The following is a 17,944-nucleotide window of genomic DNA, read 5'->3' on the forward strand; positions in this document are numbered from 1 at the left end:
CATTGGACTTTCTCTTCAGATTAATTTGTGTCTGGTAATTTACCAGGGGCCTTTCTCAATCAAACCTCGGCTTGGGCTCCGGCTCAGGCTTGGTCTCCGCGCGCTGTGTACGCAGTGGAAACGTTATACTTTTAACCTGAATTTTTGGAGCAGCGAGTATTGCGCGCGGTGGTTCGAACATCCCAGCAGACCTTTCATATGAGATATAAGTCACGTGACAGTATTGTTAAGTTACCGTAGTGATGTCCCCGTTAAGTTAACATTGTGAAGTTACAGCGGCTCAAATCGGCCTGTTAAGTTAACAGCGTGTGGCAGTAACTTACCACCTAAGTTACACTGGGCTGTTCGCACTTGGACTTAGGATCTAATCTGCTTAAATCGGTAAATGCTTCCTGCCATTTGTGGTGGTAAGTTAACCATTTTAAGTCCAATGCGAACTCGGTTTATTAATATAAATTGATACAATTTACAACCTAATTATTTTACAAGAAATTTACCATCTCACTAGCAGAATCAAACCTAAACAAATACATTATGATGGGTTAAAAAATGAAACAAACAAGGATAAAACAAAATGACAATGACATCAAAACGGTGGAGGAAGAAGAATGTATCGTATACTCACTTGATTTTTCTGTGTGAGTGCTGGAAGAGACGTTCGCCGTGTTTTGTGGCTGAGGCTTGCTGTGCTGGACTGGCTTGAGGTCCGCCTCCTCCGAATCACTGGGATCTTTCCGTCAGGGGTAAGGGGTATCGAAACTGGAGTCTGTTTAAAGACGTGCGTCTCTGTGTACTTGGACAAAATGCACCCTAAAATCCCACAAAGATAGGCCAGGTAGGGTCTCAACCATGGCCTCAATCCATGGAGGGTTGAACCGCTCAAGAACCTGACAAAACTTAGGAAAGTAAGAAGAAGTGCCGAGCGAGAAGTCGGCAGGGTCGAGGTGAGACTCGCTACGCTGGCCGTGCCGAGGACACATCCCACGAGCCAGGCGCGATAAATATTGTCTGCTCCAAAGAAAATTTGTCCGGCAACCTCTCCGAAGAAGCAGGCAACGAAGAAAACATAGACATTTGTTCCTGTCCAGGACTTCCTTAGGTACAGTGCAAGCCAGTAAAATGCACAGACGATGCTGAAAACAGGTGCGAATAAACCGCACAGTGTGTGGAGCAACGCAAGAAGGCTCTCCTGGAAAATATACATCGTGACGGCGAGGACCATCACCGCTCCCGCAGCAACTGTCCTCGGATTAATCCCGTACTTCTTCCATTCATTAATGCCGAGCCAAGCCCAGAAAGGGTTGTAGCCTTCCCGGTCCATGGGAGTTGCAGTCGTTCGAATATATCCGTTGTTTTCGCCAGCATCCAGTCCGAAATCGGTCCGATTCGGAGGGTAGCGAACACTGAATGATCGGCCGGTCGCCATTATACTACACATAAACCCATGCGTACATTGACATACCCTGCAGCATCGGTCAGTGCATCAGAACGGTAGCGTTGCTGGCCAGTGATCTGCATGATGAATGTTGGCGCTTTAATGTATGAACGATGGACGTACGCTCGGTCGTTGTTTTCTCTTTGGTGTTTTGAATGGTGGCGCTATAATGTCAGGCACGATGGGAAAATAAACAGCTGGGTTGTCAAAGTGATTCAGATCACAAGAAATACAAAAAGCTGGGGTTTTTTCCCCCACACACACTACGAATTTTTTAATTGCAAAATTTGACCTAATTTTAAAAGATGTGAACGTCAACACAAATCCTGATCGCGATGTGATAAAATGAGGCCATCAATATTGTTTGCTACAATTTATTATGTCAGAGCTTTGTCCTCACAGCTGTATCAATAATAACATAATTTATTAGTACCAGTGTATATATTAAGCTTATTTATTATGCAATATGTATTTTTATTTTTTTCTGTAGAAATGAAACGGTACACTGGTTTTAACCATCAGGGGATATGGAGTACCAATTAGTCATTCCTCTAATGACCAATTAAGCCATTCATCAAAAGTGTTATGACCTGGAAGGGGTCATACTCATTGATATCCTAACTTTGGCCATTACACATCCAAGGGGGGGGGGGGTGTGGGGGAGGCTGAACTCTCAGAGATGCTTTTTTTTTTAGGGACAGAAAACTCTCCAATTTAGCATATCAATTTGTCAAAAACAGAAGCTCTAACCCTCTGATAAGTAGAGCCAACTGTTAATTGTATGCAACAGGCTTATGGAATAGTGTAGTTTTCAACATACCCCATCCCTTATTCCATCAAACTGTGTGGGCTTACTTGGCAAAAGACATGTCACTCATGTCTAAGTTTAAGAGAAAGCAAGATATATTTTAATTCCTGTTTGCTCCTTATTATGTTCTACTAATTAAAACAGTTATTTTAAAAACTAATTCATTAAACAAAGAAAAAAGTGTTAAAATAATACTAGACATCAACTTGGCATGTAATGCACATTCAATTAGAAAATACAGACACTCATGGAATAACGAAAATTACTTAACATAATTAATTGTCATGTCACAATTAAAGATTTATTCAGATTTTGTGCTGTTACACAGTGAACACAAAAACATTGACAACAGAGAAAAACAAACAGAGTTAAACACAGAAGGAACTGTAATGATGAGCAGTTGTCATTCTTTCTTATACAATGAATGTCTTACATTACAATAAACAGGTTCATTAGAGTAAGCAAGATGAGGAAAGACTTCAGCTTTTATTTGTTTTACTTGTAATTTAAATGGAAGACAATTACATGTCTATACCATAAATGATTTGAACTTCATCTGACAACAGCATGAAACTTAAAGGACTAACTTTACTACCTTTACTGCCTGTAGCTACCCTATCCAATATGCAGTGGTTGATTTTTACGTTTTACTTCCAGTTCTTTAAATCATAATGTAACCCATGTATGCCTGATTGGCCACCAGCTGTCGATTTCACCAAACTCTTCCTAACTTAGGATTAATCTTGGGACTTAGGACGAGTTCAGTTCCGTATCCGAAGATGTTAGGACGCATTGAACCCATCCTAGGATGGGTAACTCGTCCTAACTCGAGATTAGTCCTAGGGTTTCGTGAAATCGGCTGCTGGTCACAGTATATTAACACTGTGTCTGCCTTAGCCCATTACACTCGATGTTGATTATTTACTGCCTTGCAACAAACATGTCCCAACTTTCTTCTATGGAAAGAGAACCTCATTCTCTTTTAGTAAGAATAAGAAATACGTCGATAACTTGTTCATCTTCGGGATACCCCCTGATCCTTTATTCAAAGACAATTAATGGTAACAACCCTCAGAAAACACCTTACACATTGTCTAATGAATAGATCACTGGAATATAAAACTGAGGGAACTCCGAGAAAAATGTGCACAAAATACAGAATGAGTTATCTATAGGAAGATAACACAGCTTTCTGATTGAAACTAATTCCTCGCAATTAACGGGAAAAGGATTTATAATCCCAAAGCAAACTGGTTTGAAAGCACCCCGGAACAGCCTCATAAATGTCTGAGAAACAACATAACTCTCCTGTTGCCCGTTTCTTTCCCTCTTAAAAAGCATGGTTCATACTTGACATAAATTGCGAAAGCAAAGTAATGTTTCTTGCATCATAACTGGAAAACAAGTGCATACCCAACTATCTCTCGTCAACAAATTTGCATTAATTTTCGCATGAACTTTGAAACAGGCTTTACTTACTCATAGTGACCAAACCACATTTCAATGCCCCAATCAAAGAAAATCTACCACTAATTTGAATACTTTCCAAGTCAGTCCTCATAAGAAACATGTCTGCTTCTAGCCATGGATCATGGACACTGCTGCTGGATTGTTGAGTTATGTGGTTAATTTATGTGAGCATTTTTTGCCAACCCCTAAAAAGTTCCCTCTTCTGTTCAAAACCCTCTGCTTTCCTCTCAAAATAAACATAATACAAAACACTACTGGTGTTCTATGAATTGATAATCACTCTTTCAAGGCTCCCTACTGCTGTTCCATGGGTGTTGGTTTATCCTCCTCAGCGGCTGCTGTTGCTGGTGTACCCTCAGTGCCTTCTGTATCCATGGGTGCGGCAGCATCAGGTTGACTGGCTGGTTTGTCGTCCCCTGCTGCTGCAGCTGCTGCTGCTCGCTTGGCACGAGCTGAAGCTTCAATTCCAGACAGCTATTACGCAATATAGTCAAGGAATCAACTTTCATTTTAAACTCAGTTCTTTTAAGGATATGTTTAAACAACGATTAGAAAATGGAAATGTAACTCATTTTAGAATACTATTTGATTTTACCCTTACACCGATGTGTGTTAGCACTGTTAAAATCATTTTACCCAATTAATGTTGAAAGATTTGTATAAATACACAACTTTCATGAACCAGAAAATGGATGAGTGATTAAAATGATTTGAAATTATACATGACGAATTTCACAAGATGAATGTTTTTAAATGTGAGAGTCAAAAGTAGTTGACCAGTTAATGCGCCCATTCCAATGTGAAGTGTGCAGAGGCATGCACCTACCCTGCTACGCATAATTTGCCACATAAAAAAGAGGGTCAAAAGGTAATGAAATTCATGATCATATCCCTTTTTTTCATGAGACCCTAATTCCAGATCGGCTAGCTGGTCATATAATCATTATTATATCATATGGGAGATAAGTCCAAGATTTCAACCTAACATTAACAATGATCAGCCATGGCTTATGGCCTTAAAGGCACTGGACACTACTGGAAATTACTAAAAAATAAATGTTAGCAAAAAAAAACTTAGTTGGTAATGAACAATGGAGTGCTGTTGATAGTATAAAACATTGTGAGAAATGGCTCCCTCTGAAGTAACGTAGATTTTGAGAAAGAGATTTTGCTTTTGATTTTGAGATTTTGAGGCCTCCAATTCAAGCATCTGAAACCACACAACTTGTGCAACAAGGGTGTTTTTTCTTTCTCTCAAAACTTCAACGACCAGTTGAGTTAAAATTTTTACAGGTTTGTCGTTTTGTGCATCATGTTGAGATACACCAAGTGGGAAGACTGGTCTTTGACAATTACCAATAATGCCCAGTGCCTTTAAGGATTTAAGTGATTCACAGTGAGCACAAACAACATGTTCTCAAAAAGAGAAAAAGAAATTTTGTGAATTTTTTGAGTGAATCTGTTGTCTTTACTAGGTTAGGTCATGGTTTCAATGTGAAGATACAAAACTGTGGACATAAAAAAAAGATGTTAACAAACTGATAATTTTAGGGTGAGTCAATTATCTGGCCCTCACTGACAGATAAACAGGACCCAGTGGTCATATAAAGACTGTAATTTGATCAAAGGATACATATGGGAGATAAGTCCAAGATTTCAACCTAACATTAACAATGATCAGCCATGGCTTATGGCCTTAAAGGCACTGGACACTACTGGAAATTACTAAAAAATAAATGTTAGCAAAAAAAAACTTAGTTGGTAATGAACAATGGAGTGCTGTTGATAGTATAAAACATTGTGAGAAATGGCTCCCTCTGAAGTAACGTAGATTTTGAGAAAGAGATTTTGCTTTTGATTTTGAGATTTTGAGGCCTCCAATTCAAGCATCTGAAACCACACAACTTGTGCAACAAGGGTGTTTTTTCTTTCTCTCAAAACTTCAACGACCAGTTGAGTTAAAATTTTTACAGGTTTGTCGTTTTGTGCATCATGTTGAGATACACCAAGTGGGAAGACTGGTCTTTGACAATTACCAATAATGCCCAGTGCCTTTAAGGATTTAAGTGATTCACAGTGAGCACAAACAACATGTTCTCAAAAAGAGAAAAAGAAATTTTGTGAATTTTTTGAGTGAATCTGTTGTCTTTACTAGGTTAGGTCATGGTTTCAATGTGAAGATACAAAACTGTGGACATAAAAAAAAGATGTTAACAAACTGATAATTTTAGGGTGAGTCAATTATCTGGCCCTCACTGACAGATAAACAGGACCCAGTGGTCATATAAAGACTGTAATTTGATCAAAGGATACATAAGCTGCAACTTCGTCATTTTCATACACAGTAAACTTCTGATTCTCACCAACAATCGCCACGGAGCAGTTCTGCAAAATCAAACATACAAACATGTCATTAAGAGGAGATCAAGAGAGCTTTTTGGGGGTCTACATATTCACTTCAGCACGATGTATGTAAACAATTTGGTAGTAGTTGTTAGGCCAGAATTGTTGGCACATTTTGATCTATAGTTCTAAGGCTTTCTAACAGCGCATCATTTTAAACACTTCAGCAAAAAGCTTTATTCTACATTCAGAACATGACTGGAGCCTGACAGGCATAATTTAAGATTTTGTTTTAAATCTATCAAATTCGACCAAAATAAGGATGGATTTTGGAAGATTTACAATTTTAAAGAAAGGTTTGAAAGTGTGGCATTGAAGAGAAGAGATTCTTGTCTATGACTATTATAATGCATCATTTGTCATAGGACAAATGATGAATTATAATAATCATGGGTAGTTCTTACATAGTGTTTTATCTACGAACGTCTCAATAGACTGATGTTTTAAGACAGGTATGCTAATTTTTTGAATTATTAGAACATTTTATAGAGAACATTAGATTTTGTTAACAAGGCGATGCGCCATAATCTAATGTCAACTATGCCAGATACTTTAATGCTACCCATTTCACATTGAAAGATGTACTGGGTTCCTTTACACAATACTGTATAAGGGACCTACGGCTTTACATCTCATCTAAAGGTAGACCGGGCCCCTGTCTTTATAAGACAGGTACTTGCTATCCAGATCCAGTGATTCCTTGAATACAATGATTTCATTGATTAAACGGTGCTTCCATAAGTGCGTTTTGGCGACCCCAATCATGCCCAACCAAGTCAACAAGTCGGTTACCGTTTGGTCTGAATAGCATAGCATCGTCACCGCGCCTCAAATGAACACGCGAAAAACGTTCAACCGATGACCTATGTTTCTGGTTGGGGTCGCAAAAAACGCACCCAAGAGGTGTGCTTTGATTGATGGGGTGATTTGGGTGCCGCTGACAAACCAAACACCTATCACGTCCGCCATACCTCAAAAAGGCTATGTACTTGCTTGTAATATTGGGGTAGAATTTGACTACGTTCTATGTTAAATGAATGTAGGTGAAAGGTGAAGATACACGACGGCTTGAGGCCAGTCTCTGACGTCACACTACGAAGGCTAATCCGACGGCTGCCCAGTGTCAAGACTGGGACTGGAAACTATTTTACACTCTGCTGATCAGAAGTAAAAGCTTGAGCCCAGTAGGTATCCAATTCGCTTCAATCGGTCGGGGAAATCCTGGTTTATCTCTATTGATTGCATGCAACATTGTTCAAACAAACGAGAGAACACTTGGAATCATACCTTTGTGCTGAGCTCTGTCTCATTAGGCAGGGTATCTCTCAATGCTCTGAGTCCATGCTTCACTAACTCCTCCTGTGTACCTACAGACATAGAGCATGGAGTAAAACAATATTTGCATGATGGATAAAGAATATAATTTGTTTTAGAGGTTCGACATCTGCTCTAACATGTCTAAAGTAATACAAAGGTTTGAATTTTACCCGAGTTATTTGCATGTGAATGTTTAAGACCTCATGAAAGTACTGTGTAGACAGTGCTTCATACACATTGATGTAAGGGTTAAAACAAATCGGATGAGGCTACACTTTCATGAGGACTCTACCCATTGAAAGATGAGTGCATCACAAAACTTAATTTGACATTGAAGTCCCCTCTTATGGGTTTGTGTTAGAAAAATCGTCAAAAGTATGTGTTCACATCAGAGAAACACACAACATCTTTTTTTACACTTCCAGCGGCAACTTAAAGCGTATCTTTTCTAGCAGGCTTTTTCACAAACTTTTTTCTTCATTTCAGACCGGCGCCTTTGAATGTTTCACAGATACAGGGCGCCTTATAAGTGCTGTGTAAATACTATTATTGTTATTATTATGTAAAAAATGAAAACACTGCAGGACTTGTGTGGTTGTGGGATTACTGGCACAGTGCTTAAAAAAGGAGTGTAGTAATAATAATTAAAGACTGCCTAATTGCATAAATTGCATTAGCTTTCATTGCAACAAATACTTCATTGGATGCAATGAAGCAGTTGCTGCTACAAAAGCTCATGCAGTTTTTTTTATATGTAATTAGTTAGTTTTTAATACTAATAATAATAATAATAATAATAATAATAATAATAATAATAATATGGATTTATAATGCACACTTCTTTAGAAAATTGATCGAGGCACCTACACAAAAAGAAAACATGATACAATAAAAAATGAAGTAGGTATTTTGAGCCCTGAACTATACAATGTTTGTGTATACTTACAGTCAAGGAACTCATTCATATGTTTCTCAAGGTACGTCCTTGCAGATTGTGAGCGAGCACCGATGGCCATTGACTTGCACTCAAAGTAATTCGCTGATGGACACGTCTGGTAGATGTGTGGACCCTTCTCCTAATTACAAATAATAATAAAACAAATTCCAGAATGTGGAAACACTTTTTGGAGGTTTTTATGAGCCCAACCCCCTCCACGAAAGCAAGTTATTCTTAAAGGCAGTGGACACTGCTGGTAATTAAAGATTCATCCTCAGTCACAAAACTGTTGTGGTTCAGGAGCTGTTGTGTATTGTGCATTGCTTCAATGAAAATTATTATCATTTCTCACCCAAACACCTTAAAGACACTGGACACTATTGGTAATTGTAAAAGATCAGTCTTCTCGCATGGTGTATGTCAACATACTGACATAGGCACAAAATAACAAACCGGTAAACATTTCAGCTCAATTGGTCATCAAAGTTGCAAGATAATAATGAAAGAAAAAACACCCTTCTCACATGAAGTTGAGTGCTTTCAGATACATGTGCCTTTAAGGAGCCTATGACTGGGAAGGGATCATATTATTAGGTGTTCGGACAACAGCCCAAACAACTCTTTGATTAGGTGTTCGGGCAACAGCCCGAACAACTCATTGTTTTTGTTCGTTTTTTTTTTTTTTTTTTTGGGGGGGGGGGGTTTTTTTTTCTTATTCTTCTCGCTGTCGATTGTCCGCAAGAAAAAGCATAGATGCGAAGTTTGCATTGAGTTGAAACTTTGCACACAGGTAGACAATAGCCAGTAGATGATACAACAGTTGTTACGTCACGATGACAAGATACACTAATTCAAAGTTTATTATTTCAAAAAATCGTAACTTTTGATCTACATGAGGGATTTTTACAATCAATACATCATCGGAAAGGGCATTAAAAACTCCGTAAACACCTCACAGACATGACCCCATTTTGGTATGTGCATAAACATCATTATTAGGCATACACACAACGTGTAGTGTATTAGCTGTGCGGGAGAGTCACGCTCCAGTGATCATCCATAGAGCGCGAAAAAGCTTCATGTAGAATAGTCTACGTTCAAGGCGTTTAACCTTTTGACCTTGTCTTCTGGTTCAAATCGAATTTATTGTGTATTATCTACGACTGTACTGCGTTGATAACACCGGTTCCCGTCCGATCACTGAAGTTAAGCAAAATCGGGCTTGGTCAGTACTTGGATGGGAGACCAATTGGTGACCAAATTTTGTGTTATTTATTTTTTTATTTAATTTTTTCTTCTCCTATAAATAGCTTCGTTTTTAGTCTACTTTTAAGGCGTTTTCAACCAACATTTCTTTTTCCGGTTAGTTAGTCTCTTCTTCAGTCGTCATTATGCATAAGGCTCCAACCAGAAAGCTATTTTGACAAGCTATACATCATATGAAAGGGCATTAAGTACGTAGTCTGTTTTCAAGGCGTTTTCAACAAACATTTCCCTTCCGGTTAGTTAGTCTCTTCTCCAGTCGTCATTATGCATAAGTTCATACGCCCTCAACCACAAATGCTATTTTGACAATCTACATCATAATGAAAGGGCTTTACGTACGTAGTCTGTTTTCAAGGCTTTTCAACAAACATTTCCCTTCCGGTTAGTTAGTCTCTTCTCCAGTCACCATTATTCATCATTCTCATTTCCTCGACCACAAAAGCTATTTTGACAATCTATACATCATATGAAAGGGCCTCACGTACTTCACAAAAATTGGTATGTTGGTGACCTTCTCTTGACCTTTTGACTTTTTTAAACCGGAAGTTCCTGTAAAATGCTTTGAAAGGGCAAAACTGTTTGGTTTTGTTTTCTTTGCAATTTGACGAGCTATTAACAACACTTTTTTCATTGATTCAAACACTGACCCAACAATAGCCGAACACCTAGTGTTTGTTTCTACAAACACTATATCTAGTTTGATATTTGTATTTTTGAGACAGAGAAGTTGTAGTAATGAACTCACATCGAAGCCAGCAACAAGTAAACCAACTCCAAAAGGTCTTCTGCCATAGCGTTGTGTATTCACCTGAGATTCTGAGGAACAGCTGATAAGGAAGCAAGTCTCCATTTCATTACTTTTATTAAAACTTTCTAACGGAATTGTGCTTGGTATAGACAGAAAATTGGGTAGTCATTTGCAAGCAAAACGATGATAAAATGCAGTGTATAAAACACGGGGGCTCTATCGGTCATGTTTTTCAGAAAAAACACTCATGATGAATGTGAGCGCACTCAAGTGAAACATACCTATAGTTTGCGAAACAAAATCCAACACGTGGCTGATGTGAACAGATACGGTTATCATATCCGTATCTGTATCTGTATCCACACGCTTGCGAAACCTCTCTAATAGTCACCAAAAAACACATACAGATATGTGACCCAATCTGTGAAAATGAGTCACATGTAGCCCAATGCAATATTAAGTTATGGACAGTTTAAAGTGGAAAATGTAAATAAAAAAAAGAAGAATAAAATAAAAAATTCTTTTTCTTTTTAAGATCTTTAGTTACATGGTTAACCTTTAGAACACTTACTTTTAGGCAATAAAGCTAGGAATACAACAATTTTGTGATCATACTTGTGTCTAATTTGTATCCTTTTGCACACAATGGTAGTTTAAAATATCATTTTACTTGTAATTCATTTTTCAAATAAAAATGGTGTAGTGGCTAGTTTCAAACGGGAGTAACTCAGCAACGCGATACACCCCAAAGCTTAGACACACACCAAATTACTGCTGCTGATGTGTTCTTTCCAGCCATGCATATAACTCAATTCCTTACTCATTTTCACAGAGCGGGTCACATATATAAGACAACTGTACACACACGCTTGGAAATGTAAAAACTGAGGACCCTCTTTGTTCTTCCTCAGTTTGAATGCATCTAGCAACCCACACAAACAACTGTGCGAATGCCTGCAATCAAGGACCTCCTTTTGTCTCTCTGTTGTTTGTACTCTTTTTGGCAACAGTTCCCATTGGTTTTGTACATGTTGGGCGCTATCGGTCAATCTGCGCGATCAAGCGATCGCGCTGCGCTATCGACAGATCGCGCTGCGCTATTGAAATATCTATTGGTCGCGCAGCAATCGGTCGATCGCGCAACAATCGGTAGATCGCGCAACAATCGGTCGATCGCGCAACAATAGGTTCTTGGATTCCCCAAACCAACACAGATGATTTCTGAATAGAATACTGGGTAAATTGTTCAACCCTTTGGTGCACAGATTTATACAAAAAAAAATTTAAAAAAAATTACAAAATTATTCAGTAGCACCCCCTTTTAATCATTACATCAAACGAAAGCTCAACAGTCGCTCTAAACAACCGAATGAGGGCAGTATTAATGGGGTTGAAGTTTTTAAGTTATGACCAATTCCAAAAAGTCCAATTTGACATGTTTTTGGTGGTCGCTAGCGACCGCTTTGTGCACCAAAGGGTTAATATTATGTAAGACACTGCTACACAAAGGATACTGTTTCCAATCATTCCCACCATTCTAGAGACAGGCAGTGGAGCATCGAAGGCGTAGCGTGAATTTAAACACTCTGTCCTCATGAATTTACTGCAGGAAATAAAAAGAAAGTCCAGACTTACAAAACATATTGTATTAACTAAGTGCCACTGTAGTGACACTTATGAACAAATTGTATTGTAATGTTAAATTCACTTGAATGAGAGTAAAACATTTGCATTTGTTAACAATATGATGAAGCCACTTTGACTAAAACAATTTGTCAGTGGCGACACAGCCCAAACTGCCGATCGGACCAGAAACACCGGGGGAACCCCTTCTCTTTTCGATAAGTGCACTGGGTTCTTTTACATACATTACATAACACATGGAACCAGCAGCTTAACGTCCCATCCGAAGGACGAAGTAATATTTTAAACAAAATGTTTTAAACCAAAACCGGTGATGTTAAAATTGTTGCTTATAGTCTGATAATCACCTTACAACTCTATTGAGTAATGAAGGAGGTATAGACCGTATTGAATATGTTGACACTGTTCAAATATCTGCCTAACAAGATGGCAACTTTCATAGCAAAAAAAGGGTTATTTAATACGGTCTATACCAATAAAACAAATGAAACAAATTTTCTCTCATACCGCATTTAGTGCTTCTTTATGTACGTATATATTTATCAAGCACGGATGTAAAACTTTTCTGGTATTGCTTAATACAATTCCTGGTCCGTAACCATTTTGAGCAACAAGCTCTGTGGTCTTGTGATCTCCCTCTGAATTTGAGCCCCGGTCTGATCTCTGCCTCATCACAAACAGTTTAAATGATATGTCTACCTGAGAAGTCTGGCATCCGATGTAAGACCAGCAATAGAAATACCGATATGATCGTCAATAGGAATTATCTTCTTCTGATGTGCAGACAACTCGGAGGACGCCCTCTATTGAAGAAAACAACAAAAATGACTCAAAATAATATAACTATTTTTAGGGTAATTTCAAGTTCAAAGTGTTAGACTCCAATCAACATTTACTTTATTCAACAATTACTTAAACAACGACTCTTGAAATGTGCAGCTGAAAACCCCATGGAATAGAAAAAACTCCCGAAGCCTCCCCCAACATTCTCCACGGGGATAAGAACTACAGTGTGAAAAGGGCTGTAGAACTAAGGGAATCAATGTCTGGTGATGAGGTTTTCAACTAAGGGTTTAAACCCAACGAGTCCTGGTTCTTGATAATGTTACCGAGACGAAGTCCAGGCCTCGGCGGGTTTAAACCACTAGTTGAAAACCGATTCAACACACTTTGATTCCCATTCATAAATACCTTTTCGGTCAAAAAGATTAAAACTTTTTGGTCAAAAAGTGAAATAAATGCAAAAACTATAACTTTTCAATGATCTCTTTCAACACAACACCCCTTAAGCTATGAAATGGTAAGGCCCTCGGGTAAACAATTCTTTATAAGGGAATGCTGTGTGCGTCACGCGTATCGCGTGATGTGGCACACCTGTCCCATCCGTTGCTCTCGACCAATAGGAATGAAGAAACTTTCTTACATGTATGAGCACAGGTGCAAGCTCGCGTGTCACGCCCATGTTTCAACACTTTTTACTGGTCATTAACAAAGGTTTATACACAACCTCGTGATGCGCTCTCTACCAATAGGAATAGCGAAACTGTCTGAGGAATTTATGAATTGTGGTTTACCTTTAACGCCACGAGTACAGCATGTGTTTTTGATTTAAGGCCTACTGTAGCAGAGCCCTGTTTGACAGCTTCCATCGCGTACTCAATCTGATGGATACGCCCCTGGGGACTCCAAACTGTGACATCATTATCATACTGATTCCTGAACTGCAACAAATAAATAAATGAATGGAAAAAGGATCAAAGTATTAATATGATAGATTATTTTAGATTCAATGGCAGCTCATTTTGCATGGTAGGCAAAACATTAATGTTAATCACTCTTGGCATTTTGATTGGTTGCAAATACTTGTGTGAATCATCATTATTTTACATTAATTAATTATCAGCTTCTTGACCATAGGCCTATAGTTCTGAAATCGAATGGACAATAATGGATAGAAAATTAACATTAGTAAATGATAACTCTTAACTTCTTCAATACCTCTTCATTTTTTTTTAGTCTTTAAGCAAAAATTTGTATCAAGAGTAACACATGCCAAAAAATATGTTGTTGACAGCAAACTTGAACTGCATTATTTGATCGCTTTTGAATCATTTCAGGCTAAATGGGTCCAAGCGCAGCTCCATGGTCCAAGTAACTGCTTTGAACTGGCCTAATATTGACCCAGAAACATTTTATAGAGTTTATTAATGTATAGTGGACATCAATCACCTTTACAATATCTGTGCTTTAAAGCCTCTCATTTCGAGTTGAACACAAAACAAAACAATTAAATTAAAATAGTTCACTTGTAACAGAAATAGGTACCAGAAATGCATCAGAAACCACCAGAGAGCACCTACAGTAGCCAGAGCTTCCAGGGCCCTTAAGTGATTTTAGGTTGCACTTCCACTTTTTCAGTTTGCACTCCCACTTTCCAAATTCCTGGCTAAGCCTAAGACACTGGATTGGACCGATTTATGGGGCTACGTCTCACCATGCATGTTCACACAAAGCGTCCCAGGAGACGATAGCGGAACGTAACCGAAGCGAAATAGTTCTAAAACTTCTACTACTAGTAGGCAGATCACTCTGCGCGTAAACATTTCAGCCGACCATGCATATTCTCACACGTACAACGGTCGGCACGGTCGAATGTGAAAAGATTGGTACAGATCAAAGTCGTTTAAGGGAGAATTGGATAATTCAATAAAGAAAACAATTACATTACTAAAAAATATAGACTTCCCCTGTGTTTGTCTGCTCATTTGATCCAAATTGGTAAAGAAATATAGATTTTACAGTAGTTTTGGGTTACTTAGTTTGTCGGTCCGGCGCGCAGCGACGGCGCGTGGGAGGGGAAAAAATACCACCTCGCAGCTTAATCCCCCCCTATTCTCTTCTATAATGGACGATTCCGGAGTGAGTCGGTGACGTAGGGACCCTGTGAAGCTATTTTTAGGATGGGGAAACTCTACTCTTGATGCGTACGTTCTCGAAATTTCCAAAATGGCGGCCAGTAGAAGCGGGAAACGGCGAGCAGGTAAGCCACCCGTTTTTTCCCTATATATCTCAAATATGAATACTTCTATATTAGAATATGAAAATAGACATTCTAAAGTTTGTTATGATGTGCAGATTGTTGAATTTCGTTATCCGTTGCACTCAGTAATAGCGCTCTAAAATAGGACATGTTTGTTTTGTCAATTCAGAGCCTCCGGCAGCAGTTGAGTTCAATGACCAAGCGTTCGCGTGCGAAGTTGATCATATCTCTGGCTGGACATCAGACGAAATTGACCTGTTGCTTACGGAATACAGCGTTCCAGGTAAGAAATAAACACTTTCCTCAATTTTCAAGATAATATATTTTAATAATATCGTTATAAAATTACCCTCTGTGTAGATTTGTTGTGTAAAATCAGAGAGTAAATTTCGGAAAGTTAAGAGAAATAAGTAATTCAGGGCGGGTGTACAGTGAACGTAACGTCTAAAAAAATGTCACGCGACACATTTATCAAGCGGTTGACCAATCGGATGTCGCTATTGTCTTGATCAAGGCTGTTCCATTTATTGCTGGTACTCCGTATGGTCGTGGGAATAGTTTGTCGGCTTGTTTACATTTTGCAAAGTTTTGATTCAGATTGATCATGGAGTCTAGTTTATTGCTCTATGGATTGATAAAGCTCTGTGATGGAAAGTGGCTACATATTCCTAACAAAATTAATTTAACCCTTTTGAATGTGCCTCTTTCACTCACTATTTTTAACTGTCACGAAAAGAGAAAATATGCCCCAAACAAAAAATGTAATTTATTTTTTATTATTATTATTATTATTTTTTTTTTTTCTTTTCACCAGATCATTGGAATGGAATTCTGACCACAGCATTGTTGGAGACAATCAGATATCGTATTGAGCACTCGACCACCAAAAGCTACAAACATGATTTCCCACCAATATTTTCTGCCCTCAACCTCAACTTGCCTACCAGTACCAACTTAAATGGACTACTCCAAAAAGTACAACGACATGTAGCCAAATCAAAACGAACCCACACCACAGTAGACCTCCTCCAAAAAGTGCCTGAATTTGCAAAATTGTTGACGTTTCTCATTCTCTGTATGAGATGCACCAGTATAATGGTCTGGTTTGCAGTTGTGTGGAATTCTCAGAATGATGTATGAAACCATGTAAATAACTACAATGTACTGTAAAATAACAAACTTTCATTGTGCCAAGTTTCATGGTTGTAGGTGCTTGCGTTAACCCAGGAGAGTCTCACGCATTTTTAATAAGGTAATTTTGCGTACAAAATGAATAATAAATTAGGCTTATTTGCATAATGGCGTGTAAAACTTTGAAATATACACTTTAAAATGAATGTCTATACACAAACAAGAATTGTGCCAAGTTTCATAGCTGTAACTGCTTTAGTTATCCCAGGAGAGTCTCACGCATATTAAATTAGGTAATTTTGCATACAAAATGAATAATTAATTAGGCTAATTTGCATAATGGCGTGTAAAACTTTGAAATATACACTTTAAAAGAAATGTCTATACACAAACAAGAATTGTGCCAAGTTTCATAGCTGTAACTACTTTAGTTACCCCAGGAGAGCCTCACGCATATTTAATTAGCTGGACTTAGTCATTTTTGGAACATTTTGGGGTTTCCCGTTATGGAATTTTGGATAATATGCCATTTTTGGTGACCGTAAAAAAAAAAATTCAATGTAATAGAACCTCCATTTCTCTTTTGCAAGTAGGTTTGACCTGTGTACTATAAGAAAAGAAACACTAACAGGGTTTAAAATTGAGAAAAAACAATGAAAACTTAAAGGAAAAACTGAAAAGAAAGCATTTTCCACTTTTTGCCCGTAAATGGTTAAAACAGGTGCTTTAAACAATAAACAAAAATTTGCATAAAAAGAGAATCGAATGTCGGATTTCAATTTGCTTTTCAGTTCTTTGTTTCTTTTATCAAGCTAAATCATATGAGACAAACTTTGAAGGCATTGGCAGAACTTTGAAAAATAGTGTGATCTGCCTACTACTAGAACTTTAGAAGTTCACGTTTAGTTAATACGTAGACTAGGTAGGAGTTGTATTACTATATTAGTAGTAGGCACAGACTAGACCGAGTAACTGGAGCGCTGTACTATTCCCCCCCCCCACCAAATTTTGTAATGGAAAAGTTTCCGTATGGCGCCACCACTTTTTCATTCGAAATAAAATAATATAGTATCTAATTTACCTGATTGATATATCCCTTTTTGTAAAAAATGAGTAAAAAAGTGGTGGCGCCATACGGAAACTTTTCCTTTGTAATTTTTAATATTATCGGCCGTCAAAATTTCGAAAAAATGAGTACAGGTACAGCGCACAGACAAGAGACAGGCACACCGCACACTCATAATCACACAAACAAGCAGTTGAGAGTAAGCACCGCACACCCCGTCCACAGCCACTGTGACAAACACAAAGGATAGGGTAGGGGAAAGCAGGAAAAAACAAGGAAGGGGAACAGTTCTTCTTTATGTATTCATGTTTATTAAACATACCATCACTGCTTCAAAGAAGACTCTTCGCTCGCGGGTAACTTCTTCAAGTTCAGAAGAACAGGTTATTGTACACAAACGAATACACACAAGTACAACAACTCAGCAGAAAACATGAGTTGAACAAATCAAAATGGCGAACATTCAGGCTGGTCGGAAAAGGTTGTAAGCACTGGCCAGTGAACGTAAATATTGTTGCAGTTAAAGAACAAATAAAAATCATATAAACTTATAATACATGCTTTACATTAATTTAAAAATTAAAATGATCTTTTAGTTTTAAAATACTAATTAAAAATATTGCATAATGTTTTAACATTTTGTTGAAGGATGGGTTCTACCGACGACTGTTTTATGTAG

General features: G+C 38.1%; 3 protein-coding genes across 3 annotated transcripts; 1 reads left to right on the forward strand and 2 right to left on the reverse strand.

Moving 5' to 3' along the window:
• Window positions 1-586: 586 nt before the first annotated feature.
• On the reverse strand, window positions 587-1,523 carry LOC117291362 (cGMP-inhibited 3',5'-cyclic phosphodiesterase A-like). Its single transcript, XM_033773011.1, has one exon. It carries the CDS (start codon window positions 1,436-1,438, stop codon window positions 587-589), a length of 852 nt encoding a protein of 283 aa, XP_033628902.1. The 5' UTR covers window positions 1,439-1,523.
• Window positions 1,524-3,035: 1,512 nt separating this feature from the next.
• Window positions 3,036-17,736, reverse strand: LOC117291552 (proteasome subunit alpha type-1-like). The gene is made up of 9 exons (XM_033773351.1): window positions 17,588-17,736; window positions 13,603-13,749; window positions 12,728-12,831; window positions 11,899-11,987; window positions 10,382-10,452; window positions 8,380-8,509; window positions 7,404-7,483; window positions 6,027-6,098; window positions 3,036-4,187 (listed from the first exon to the last, which is right to left on the reverse strand). Exons 1-9 carry the CDS (start codon window positions 17,588-17,590, stop codon window positions 4,008-4,010), a joined length of 876 nt encoding a protein of 291 aa, XP_033629242.1. The 5' UTR covers window positions 17,591-17,736; the 3' UTR covers window positions 3,036-4,007.
• Window positions 14,624-17,069, forward strand: LOC117291551. The gene is made up of 3 exons (XM_033773350.1): window positions 14,624-15,068; window positions 15,238-15,351; window positions 15,883-17,069. Exons 1-3 carry the CDS (start codon window positions 15,035-15,037, stop codon window positions 16,206-16,208), a joined length of 474 nt encoding a protein of 157 aa, XP_033629241.1. The 5' UTR covers window positions 14,624-15,034; the 3' UTR covers window positions 16,209-17,069.
• Window positions 17,737-17,944: the final 208 nt, after the last annotated feature.

This window comes from Asterias rubens, chromosome 6 (genome assembly GCF_902459465.1).
Source record: "Asterias rubens chromosome 6, eAstRub1.3, whole genome shotgun sequence".
Classification (NCBI taxonomy): domain Eukaryota; kingdom Metazoa; phylum Echinodermata; class Asteroidea; order Forcipulatida; family Asteriidae; genus Asterias; species Asterias rubens.